Source organism: Capsicum annuum, chromosome 8 (genome assembly GCF_002878395.1).
Source record: "Capsicum annuum cultivar UCD-10X-F1 chromosome 8, UCD10Xv1.1, whole genome shotgun sequence".
NCBI lineage: Eukaryota > Viridiplantae > Streptophyta > Magnoliopsida > Solanales > Solanaceae > Capsicum > Capsicum annuum.
The window spans coordinates 158,670,148-158,681,507 of NC_061118.1; the positions used below are offsets into that span (position 1 = coordinate 158,670,148).

The 11,360-nt window shown below is 36.6% G+C and overlaps 2 protein-coding genes across 3 annotated transcripts; one reads left to right on the forward strand and one right to left on the reverse strand.

Moving 5' to 3' along the window:
* Positions 1 to 899: 899 nt before the first annotated feature.
* Positions 900 to 10,571, forward strand: LOC107839830 (DExH-box ATP-dependent RNA helicase DExH9). Of its 2 annotated transcripts, XM_016683465.2 has the most exons (16): positions 900 to 1,097; positions 1,380 to 1,678; positions 2,462 to 2,662; positions 2,752 to 2,970; positions 4,375 to 4,713; positions 5,048 to 5,152; positions 5,395 to 5,505; positions 6,326 to 6,576; positions 7,025 to 7,148; positions 7,290 to 7,572; positions 7,655 to 7,809; positions 8,014 to 8,163; positions 8,240 to 8,472; positions 9,127 to 9,388; positions 9,653 to 9,976; positions 10,434 to 10,571. In XM_016683465.2, the coding sequence occupies exons 2-15, from the start codon at positions 1,403 to 1,405 to the stop codon at positions 9,929 to 9,931; spliced, it is 2,988 nt and encodes a 995-aa protein (XP_016538951.2). In that variant the 5' UTR covers positions 900 to 1,097; positions 1,380 to 1,402; the 3' UTR covers positions 9,932 to 9,976; positions 10,434 to 10,571. The 2 variants fall into 2 exon arrangements, with proteins under 2 accessions (XP_016538951.2, XP_016538950.2); XM_016683464.2 differs by lacking the exon at positions 10,434 to 10,571 and having other exon boundaries at positions 9,653 to 10,144.
* Positions 10,331 to 10,963, reverse strand: LOC107879396. The gene has a single exon (XM_016726441.2). The coding sequence runs from the start codon at positions 10,961 to 10,963 to the stop codon at positions 10,493 to 10,495; it is 471 nt and encodes a 156-aa protein (XP_016581927.2). The 3' UTR covers positions 10,331 to 10,492.
* Between the last annotated feature and the right edge of the window lie 397 nt (positions 10,964 to 11,360).

An 11,360-nucleotide genomic window follows, 5' to 3' on the forward strand; every position in this document is an offset into this window, starting at 1 on the left:
ATCTTTCAATAATTTTTACATATGACGGCAAATATGCAGACATAAACCATGACAAAAAAAAGATAATTTTATTATGTAAGACACATATCTCATAGAATTCTTCAGAGATATTTCGTAATTTATCAGGACTATAAGTTTCAAAAAACTATGTCCTAAAGGTTTTCCATTTTTCACAATTTTTTTTAATTTAAAATCTTTGTTTTAAACAAAATCGTCTTTTCACTATTTTCCTAAAATTTAAGAGTTAAAAATTAATTAAATATTTATAATAAAACCTTTTATTAGTTTAAGAATTTTAAATCAAGTAAATTGATTTTAAGAAGATTTGAAAAATTAAGAAATAAATATAAAAGCGTTAGAATATAAAAAATAAAAAATAAAAAATAAAAACCAAAATGTTAAAAGTTTTAAGTAATCAAAAATTCTCTAAAGATTTAATTTTAAAAATGAGGAATAATTTTAAATATACAAAAAAATAGCAATCAATAATATGGTCTAGTGGTTCAATAAAGTTGGAATGAGCAATCTTGATATTTTTTTCAATTTACTCAATTCCTTTTAATTTATTTTAAAAAAAAGCTTTCTAAAAGATTAAAGGATATATTGATATATTTAACAAATTATAAAAATATTATTCTTTTGTTTCAAATTATCCGTATCAAATTGACATGACACATTGATTAAAAAAACAATTAATAATATGTTTAGTTTATCATAATATCTCTGTTAAATAATGTTTATAATTTAATTTGAATAATAAGTAATTAATATAAATGGTAAAATATAAAGAAAAAAATTATCTTCTCTTAATTAATAAAAAAGATAAATAAAATAAAAAATTAAATTAGGAAATTTGGGAGGGAGGGAGTATTTATTTTCCTACATTGATTATATCATGTGAAAATCTATATCACTACCGAACCTAAACAGGTTTACTTCTCTTTCCCCTCCCGCCCTCAGGAAAACAAGCTGAGAAAATCGCCGCCACCGGCGCCGCCAAGCACCACCCGCCGACCTCCACTTTCTGATTCCTTATTCGCCGTCGACTACTTCATTCAACTTTCCATTTTTAGCTTTTAAGTCTACAAAAGAAAAAGGTTCGTTTCCTTCACTTTTTTTCTCTTCCTAATTTCCCCTTTTTTAAATTATCGTAATATATTTTAGGTTTCAAGTTACCAGGTTCAAACAAAAAAAATTCTAAGTTTCTCATTGAAGTTAATAAATGTACTACTATCACATGTTCAGAGAAGTATCAGTTTAAAAAACCCTAGCCACAAACTTTATATTCACAGGTTGAATATTTGTATTCTTAATAAACCAAATTTTGATGCTCGTGAAATGACTGAATATGGTTTAATTTTTTGATTGAATTGTTTTAGGTTTGTGGAGTAAATTGTTAAAGATGGGTTCTTTTAAGAGGAAATCTGTAGAATTCTCTTCCAATGAGGCTGATAATATAGCTCCTCCAAGTAAACAGCTGAAACAAAGTGATTTACTGGGTTTGGATGAACAAGTGTCATGTGTGCATGATGTATCATATCCAGAAGGGTATGTTCCATCTGCTTCAACTTCCAATTTGCCTAAACAAGACTCAAAACCTGCTAAGGAGTTCCCTTTTACCCTTGACCCTTTTCAGTCTGAAGCTATCGATTGCCTTAATAATGGCGAATCCGTCATGGTGAGTTTACCTTTTCCCATTACATAAGTCAATCAATGTAATTAGGCTCTGCTTTTTCTGTAATTTATTCATGCTCTTAATATTAGTAACTCTTACTTCATCCAAAAAGCAGTTAATCAGATAAGTTTCAGTCACTAAATATTTGGGCCACCGTATCATTCCAGTAACAAAATAATTTGTCATTTAAGGAAAATTGCAGTTTTTACTTTCTCTAATTTTCACACTTATCTCATGTAGAAATTATAGCCTGTTTGGCCGAACTTCTAACGTCAGCTTATTCAAATAAGTATTTTTGATGAGAGTAACTGGTAAAGTTGCTGCCATGTGACCAGGAGGTTATGGGTTTAAGCCCTGGAAACAGCCTCTTCTGCCAAGGTAAGGCTGCGTACAACACACCCTTGGGGCCCTTCCCCGGACCCTGTGCATAGCGGGAGCTTTAGTGCGTTGGGCTGCCCTTTTTTGATGAGAGCAGTTTCTGGTTGGCCAATAAATTTAAAAAGCACTTTTGAGCATCGATTAGTGTTGACCAAGCTTTTTAAGAGAGTGTTTTTCTCAAAAGTGTTTTTGGGAAAAAAAAAAACTTTTTTAAGCTTCTGCTGCTACTCTCAAGAAGCACTTATTTTCTTCCAAAACTTAGCCAAGCACCTCACTCTTTTAATATGCTACCTTCTAGAAAAAGATAAGCTCTCTTGGCCTTCCAAAAGCTTGGCCAAACAGGCTGTTAATTAGATAATTGTATGCTTAACAGTGGTGGGACTGATGACTTGGAAGTTGTGCCTGTAGGTATCAGCACACACGTCAGCGGGAAAGACAGTTGTGGCATTGTATGCAATTGCCATGTCGCTGAAGAATAACCAGCGAGTAGTATATACTTCACCAATCAAAGCTCTTAGTAACCAGAAGTACAGAGAATTCAAAGAGGAGTTTTCGGACGTAGGTTTGATGACTGGAGATGTGACGATTGATCCAAACGCTTCTTGCCTGGTATGCCCAGTTTCTGTTCTATGCTTTTGCTCTTAGCTTTTTCTTTTAAGTGCTGGGTTTCAATAGGTTAAGGTGTGATTTGGTTTCAGGTAATGACTACAGAAATCTGGCGTAGTATGCAGTACAAAGGATCAGAGGTTACAAGGGAGGTGGCTTGGGTTATTTTTGATGAGGTACACTACATGCGTGATAGAGAAAGAGGTGTGGTTTGGGAGGAAAGCATTGTTATGGCCCCGAAAAATTCCCGCTTTGTGTTCCTCTCAGCCACGGTGCCCAACGCTAAAGAGTTTGCGGATTGGGTTGCAAAGGTACTTGTTTAAACTGATTGTGGTTGATCAGTATGCTTGATGCTAAAAACCATCTGATATGCTCATGGATATGACTTCCTACTTTATTATTAGTGACCTTCATTGAAAGTTTAATGGAGTTCTTGAGGTATATTTGGAACAATGATATTTATTGATTGCCTTTGGTCTTTAAGAACTTGTCATCATAGCTGCTGCTTAAGTCTTCAAAGTAATATAAGAAAACCTTGCTACCTTTATAAGCTACTTCACGAAGTAGATAAGTTTTGCATGACTTTAGATGTGGGGGATGACGGCACATGTTAGGGTTATGTATTGAAGGATCAAGGGGATTTGATTCTGTTTCATCAGCAGTGCAAATAATCTGATATTTATCGTGTTTCTGAGTTCTGACTCAGTGTTTAATTCCTATATTTCTTGGTTTCTAGCTTGTGTCCTCTAAACCTTGTTTGTACTCTGTATTAAAACCCACCTTTGTTTGGATTGATGCATAGATGATTGATTAATATATGCTTAGCGAACTAGCATATTCTTTTACAGCATAAAACATTTGTGTATTAATCTAACATCTTGTAATCTTGGGCTATTATTTGATTTACAAGATGTTACCGTCAAGGTTTATTTTTTTTAATTATTATTATTATTATTATTATTATTATTATTATTATTTGTAATTTTTGCCTAAAACAACTACTCCACCTCAATCCTAACAAGTTGGATTGGCTATATGAATTCTCACTGGCCAAACGGTACTCAATTTAAATGGTGTAATCTTTTCCTGTTATATATATGTCAGGAAGACAAAAATATTTGCCTGTTGTATGATGCATATTTATTATGGATGTGTACGGAAGCCCAAGTATCTGATGGGCATTTTAGGTTCATTTCCCCTTTGTGAGGAACATAAATATGTAATTTGGGGGTATGAGCTAGTCTAGGTTGATACTCTGAGAGGGAAGCCAAGCAAAGAGTTCTGGACTGAAGATTGACATTTGGGTACAAGGCCATTATTTAGATCCAGCTGGACCACTGGTTCATCCTGGAGACCTGCAAAATAAGCTTAACTATGCTAGAAGCTTGTTGGTTTTTTTTTCTTGAGGGGGGGAGGGCCTAAAATCCTTTGCGTCTCTTTCCGTACCTTTTCAGGAATCCCATGCCTCTCATGAATTTCTCTCCCCTTTTTGTTTGCATGCAAATAAATAGCTGTATACTCCGGTCAGTTCAAACTGAGGCATCAAGTTAATTCATAATGGCAAATGATGAGGAGAGTTTTTATTACCAGAATATATCACCACTTAGAAAGAGCAATCTTGTGTAATCCTTGTTTTGCTGAGATACTAATTTATGAAAGTTTTAATTGTTTATGAATCTTATGGTGGGAAAATATTCTGGTTTGTCGTAGTGCAGGTCCATCAGCAACCATGTCATATTGTTTATACGGACTATAGACCGACACCACTTCAGCATCATATATTTCCTTCTGGTGGTGATGGGTTATACTTGGTGGTTGATGATAAAGGGAAGTTTCGTGAGGATAGTTTTCAGAAAGCTTTGAATGCTCTTGTTCCAGCCAATGAAGGGGATAAGAAAAGAGAAAATGGCAAGTGGCAGAAGGGTCTGGTTGTTGGCAAATCTGGCGAGGATAGTGACATATTCAAAATGGTTAAAATGATTATCCAGAGGCAATATGATCCTGTAATATGTTTCAGCTTCAGCAAAAGAGAATGTGAATTTCTAGCAATGCAGGTGTATTTTCTGTGTATTTTGGTGAAGCGTATAATTCTTGGATGGTTATATTTTCCTACTACGAGGTTGGCAAACCAGCGTACCAGTTTCCTGATTTATTCTCTATTATACCCCCTTTTCACCTTGTTCATAGAGAAGAGAGCATGCCATCAACCTTTGACATGATATTCCGTACTGTAGAAGTATATTTTTTCCAAACCACTTCCAAACCAATTCTCCGTGTGAGAGTATATGGATTTTTTATTTGTTGGCACATGGGAACATTTAGTTCTGTCTAAAACAAGCGGTTCTTGGGTTAATAGTCTAACTATTCTGCCTTTTGAATATGGAATAGATGGCTAAAATGGATTTAAACAATGATGATGAGAAGGTGAATATTGAGACTATTTTCTGGAGTGCCATGGACATGTTGTCAGATGATGATAAAAAGCTGCCCCAGGTGAGCATCTTATATTTATTTTTGATTAGTCGTATAGCTGATATTTAATATGTGGTTACAAGTGAAGCACTGGGATATTCTTCCTACTGAGTACAGTTTCCACCACTGTTCTCATTTACCATATGTCCCTGGGATATCAGGGGTTGCAGTTGGTTCAGTGATGGGAAAAGATTATTGTTTTATATTTTAGATCTTTGGAAACAGTACTTGCTAATTGCTGATTGCTGTGTTTGAAATTGCAGGTTTCGAATATGCTTCCCTTATTGAAACGTGGGATTGGTGTGCATCATTCTGGTTTGCTTCCTATATTGAAAGAAGTGATTGAAATCCTGTTCCAAGAAGGATTCATCAAGGTTGGAGAAAAGATCTTTTTAATTTATTCAAAGAATTAATCCTATGAGGAGAAGGATTTTTATGCGGCAACTTGACTTCATTCACTCCAAGAAGAAGTTGATTAACTTTATGTTTGCTTTTAAAGATCTATTTGTCTTGTGTCATGAAATTTTGCTGATTGTGGAGTAGATGGGAACGCTCAAAATATGTGAACTTATTAATCCTCTAATAGAGTGCTACTGGCTCAACTAAGTGATAGAATGATGCTTTGGTTTCCAAGACTACCTTTAGTTTTGGAGAGAGTTCTTGTTCATACCGCCAAAGGTTGTGTCGAGTGGCAAGTACTCGTCCGTCCTTAACCAGAGGGAGTATGGAATCACTTCGGTAGGGAGTGCTTTACACCCACCCATCCACCCCTCTCCCCCTCCAAAGTGGGACTTCCTGGCGCAAATCCGAATTTGTCGGGCCCCAAAAAGCGTGTACCGGATATGGATACCGGGTGGGAAACAAAAAAAAAAAAGAAGAGGAAGTTCTTGTTCATAGTGGGACCATAAGTTGGGACCTATATTCCTGTTTAACTGTCCAATGCCTGCTTAGATTTCTGCCGTCATTCAATGAAGGTGCCAGAGGGATGTATATATAATCTATTTTGTTTTTTTTCTTCAAATTTGCTTACTCCTTCTTTAAGTACTACTTCTGAAGTCGTAGATATACAAATACTTACACATGCAAGTTTGCACCTATATCTGCATAAAATTTTAGGTTATATACTTTATTCTTCTCTAAGAAACTCTTGTAAGCTCAATTCTGATCATGTTGCTTTACATGATTTTCTTGTAGTGTTTGTTTGCCACAGAGACCTTCAGTATAGGGTTGAATATGCCTGCTAAAACTGTTGTCTTCACAAATGTTCGTAAATTTGATGGAGACAAGTTTAGGTGGTTATCCAGTGGTGAGTATATTCAGATGAGTGGTCGTGCTGGTCGTCGGGGGATTGATGAACGTGGGATCTGCATCCTTATGGTTGATGAGAAGCTTGAACCTTCTACAGCTAAATTCATGCTAAAAGGAAGTGCTGATGCATTAAATAGGTGCCAATTTCAGATTCTCATTTAAGTCGAGACACTTTTGAGAAAATTATCTTCCTTTTTCTTCGGAGAATCAGAAATATGTTCTCTCTTCTCCATATTGAGGAGTTTCAACATACAGGAAAAAAAGACGGAGACAGCAAATAGTGCATTGATGACAACTGTGCAGCTATTTGCACTAGCTGAAAAATGAATAATTGGTTAAATAAATGAGGATGGCCATGTAAAGGGACGAATTCATTTTCCACCGAATTTTGAAACGTGCGCGCAACTAGACCCGGAATTTCTTGGTTATAAAAAATAGATGAATATATCCGTTTTATCATTGTCTTATCACATCCACCATCACCACCCCCTCCCCCAACCCCTCAAACCCAACAACAAAAAAAAACTGTTTATCATCGTCTATCACTTTCAATTTTGTATTTGACTTGTATTTTTTGTATATCAGTGCCTTCCATTTAAGCTATAACATGCTTTTGAATCAAATACGGTGTGAAGACGGTCATCCTGAAAATCTGCTCCGTAACTCATTTTATCAATTTCAAGCAGATCGTGCACTTCCTGATCTTGAGGTTTGTCAATTGACTCAACTTCATTTTTCAGTATCAAAGTCAATTTACTCAAATCCGGGCTCTCTCTCTCACTCTCTCTCTCTATCTCTCTCGATGATGTTCTTCTGGGATTTGTTTTTATTTTTCCTTTTTTCTTGGCAGAAACAAGCGAAAATTCTTGAAGAAGAGAGAAACTCAATTGTGATTGAAGAAGAAGACAGCCTTGAGAGATATTATAATCTGCTAGAACAATATAAGAGCTTGAAGAGGGATGTACGTGACATTGTTTTCTCTCCAAAATATTGCTTACCTTTCCTGCAGCCTGGTAGGCTTGTATGCATTGAGTGTACAAAGGTTGATGTTGATGTTCCAACCTTCTCCATCAATGAAGAGGTCACATGGGGAGTAATAATTAATTTCGAAAGGGTGAAAGGGCTTTCTGAAGGTGAGAATGAGATTTCATTCAGTACCAGTTGTGTTCTCTTGTTAGTTAGATTCCTTAACCTCAAGTTGAATGTCATGTTCAGATGATGCAAACAAAAAAACGGAGGACGCCGACTATACAATAGATGTACTCACTAGATGTATAGTGCAGAAGGATGAGGTTGGTAGAAAAACAATTAAAATCGTCCGGTTGAAGGATGCTGGGGAACCAGCTGTTGTCTCTGTTCCTTTATCCCAGGTAAAGCTCCTTAGGCTTATTTGGCTGGTAGAAAAATCTGATAACGAGTATTACATTTTAGTAATTTAAGATGAGCAATTGCGACAAACTGTACCAAGACTTCATGTGTTTTTCTACTAGGATACCTTCAAACTTACACAACCAAGGGTGTGTTCCGCTTGTGTGGCTGAGTAATGTATTTTCTGCTAAACAATTTATTGACAGATCGATAGTTTGAGCAGTGTCCGTCTTGTGATACCAAAGGATCTTTTGCCTTCAGAAGTTCGAGAAAATACACTAAAGAAGGTGTCTGAAGTTCTCAAAAGATTTTCGAGAGAGGGCATGCCTCTCTTACACCCAGAAGATGACATGAAGGTCAGAAGCAGTTTATGTGTGTCTCTCCCACTTGCTGGTATATTAGCCTGTTGTTCATTCTATGCATGTTCTGCAGGTTCAAAGTAGCTCATACAGGAAGGCTTCAAGTAGGATAGAGGCTCTGGAGAGTCTGTTTGAAGAGTATGAGATAGCAAAGTCTCCCCTCATAAAAGAGAAGCTTAAGGTTTTGCATAAGAAGAAGGAACTTACTAGCAAAATTAAATCAATCAAGAGAACAATGCGTACTTCGACTGTCTTAGCTTTCAAAGATGAACTTAAAGCAAGGAAAAGAGCTCTTAGAAGACTCGGGTAAATTTATGCTGTATCTTTTTTTCCTTCTTTTTTCTCGTGTCTCTTTCTACTTTAGGATTACATTGCCAATTTGTTTTGCCCTTTCAAAGGTCTTAAACATACAAAATGTTTCTGGCATTGTAATAAGCCCATCACTTCCCAAATAATTACTGTATTTCTGATCCTTTCCTTTGATATGTGGTACTTTGGTGGTATATTTCTAAGTTGCTCGGACTCTAAAAGTGTTGCTGAACCCGTGTTGGACCCTTAAAGAATACACTAATGTTGGAGGATCCAACACGCACCCATCAACATTTTTGAAGAGTCTGAGCAACATAGGTATCTTTGGCTTTGACAGTGTCGAAAATGAGCCACAGATAAGTAGCATTCTTTGAAAAGAATACCATGGGGAGAAATGATATCCTATTTCTGTGGTTAGGCAAATGTTGTTTAGCTTAGGATGATAATCAATGCAAAAGAGACATCAAGAGAGTTACTGAACCGTCTTTGTTTCTGCAACACACTTCTGTCCCTATATTTGGTATCGTACTTGCATCTTCGTCGTGTTCTCTGTTCTGGTGGTTTATTGCTCTGGAATTCTTTTTTTCTTTATAATTTTTGCTCTGATTGGTGGATTGCATGAAAGTGCTTATAAGGTTGGGAGTTATGCAGATACATCAGGGATGACGTTGTGGAGCAGAAAGGGAAGGTAGCCAGCGAAATTAGCAGCGCAGATGAGTTGACCTTGACTGAATTGATGTTGAATGGGACCTTCGGTGAAATTAAAGTGGAAGAGATGGTCTCTCTTCTCTCTTGTTTTGTGTGGCAAGAAAAGCTTCAGGATGCTCAAAAGCCCCGGGAAGAGCTTGGGTTGCTCTTTGCACAATTACAGGATACAGCTCGGAAAGTGGCAAAAGTTCAGCTCGAGAGCAAGGTATGTGTCATCTGAATGATTATGCTGATAAAGCTTGATAATTATGGTATGGACGTGTTTACTGTTTACTATCTTTTAATTTTTCGGGCTTAGCTGAACATATATTTACACTACTACAAATTCGTAACATCGGTTCAATTGACTTGAGAAACTAATTAACGAAGACCCTCCATATTCCACAACCAATAGAGCAACTATTGCTGTTATGCCAAGTTGAGATTTCTTGTATACCATTTTTGTCTTACTCTGTTGTATTTTCAATAGGTCCAAATAGATGTTGAGAACTTTGTGAGTTCTTTCCGACCTGATATCATGGAGGCCGTCTATGCTTGGGCTAAAGGATCCAAGTTTTATGAGATTATGGAAATGACTCCGGTGTTTGAGGGCAGTTTAATCAGGGCTATCAGGAGATTGGAGGAAGTTCTTCAGCAGCTAATACAAGCTGCAAAATCTATCGGGGATATTGTGCTTGAGGCAAAATTTGAAGAGGCTGTTGCCAAGATCAAGAGGGACATCGTCTTTGCTGCATCTCTGTATTTGTAGATACAAAATTGGAGTATTTCTGCCAATGTTCCATAAGATAGAAAGGTTAGGTTAGATGGACGTGATGCCACTAATTATGTGCTTAAGTTGTTGTATGGTTGCTCATTATTCATATGCAGAACTATAACGTCATTTTGTATTTATTAGATATACAGCTTAAACCAAGCTAGATAGACTGATATTTTTTTGTTTTAATTTTGTCAGTTTTTCAAAGGGGTCCCCCGCTCCACCCCCCACCCCCTACATTGAATTCAAATTTATTTCCTTCAATCTATTGGTGCTAAGTACACTATTCCTGTCATATACATGTGGAAATCTGGGTATGAGGCATCACAATTATTCACTCTCATAAATAAGAAACAACCATCCATATATATTTTCAAACTTAGTCAATCGTAATGATTAAAAATGATAAATAAATTGCTCCTAAATAATTTTGATATAGAAATAGAGAACTCAATTGTCATAGATATTTTTTTTTACAAGTGTTTTATTACTACAGATATATAAAGTATCTCTTCAATCGTTCTGCAATGCTTCAGCCTTTTCATACATACAAGCTTACCTCAATTCTCGAACGTGGAAGCAAGGAAAGAAACAACGGAACAAGTGAGCCCCAAAATTGATCACACACCCAAAAGCTCCACCAGCTCTCTCTACTCTTGCTTCTGCCATTACAGGTACGCCGTACGCTTGGTTAGGAACCATATACTGTTGAGACAAATTATTATCATCCATCGGTGTTTGTTGTGGTTTATTGATCTGAGAGTGCTGAGAAAATGTGCTGCCATGAGTTTGACTCAAGTTGGCTGACGTTGAACTCGAGTCATGTGGTTGTTGCTGCTGCTCGTACTCGAACCACGGTGGCAAGGGAGGTGCTGATGGCTCAACTGGGTAATTATAAGGGCAGTGGTAATAGCAGGGGAGGACGGGTAGCGGAGGTGATGGTGGTTGTTCAAGGAGAGGAGCTCTCTTTTTCTTCTTCTTTTTTGACCAGAACTTGAGCTTCTTCATGGCTTTTGTCAGTTTCATAGGCTTAGATGGTTTGACAAAGATGATTGTTGTGGAAAAATATGTGTTAACCAAAGTTGGCTAAAAAGGGACTTGTAGAGAAATGATACTATCCGTTTAAAAAAGAGAATGAATGATACATAAGGAGCTTTTTTCAAATTTCATGACCGTTACCTTTTGCTGAGCTAGTAGCTCCACCAACTTTTTGAAAATAGTAGTAGTAAATGTTATTGCAAATCTTGGATTATTTTGATGACTCCCCCCCCCCCCCCCCCCCCTCCTCCTCCTTTTTTGTCTACTTCAATAATGAATGAGACGGAGTTGGGAGGATTGATTTTGTGGGTCATTTACAATTTTTTTTATTTTTTTTTAAATTTTATAACGTTACTGTAAGAGATCTTTGTTTCTATGCATAAGC

Bases quoted from the DNA above. Each gene is read 5' to 3' on its own strand.
- LOC107839830 (XM_016683465.2), top strand. From the start codon at position 1,403: ATGGGTTCTTTTAAGAGGAAATCTGTAGAATTCTCTTCCAATGAGGCT. The intron at 5,506-6,325 runs GTTGGAGAAAAG...ATTTTCTTGTAG, and splicing joins TCCAAGAAGGATTCATCAAG to TGTTTGTTTGCCACAGAGAC. The intron at 7,149-7,289 runs GTTTGTCAATTG...TTTTCTTGGCAG, and splicing joins GTGCACTTCCTGATCTTGAG to AAACAAGCGAAAATTCTTGA.
- LOC107879396 (XM_016726441.2), bottom strand. From the start codon at position 10,963: ATGAAACTGACAAAAGCCATGAAGAAGCTCAAGTTCTGGTCAAAAAAG.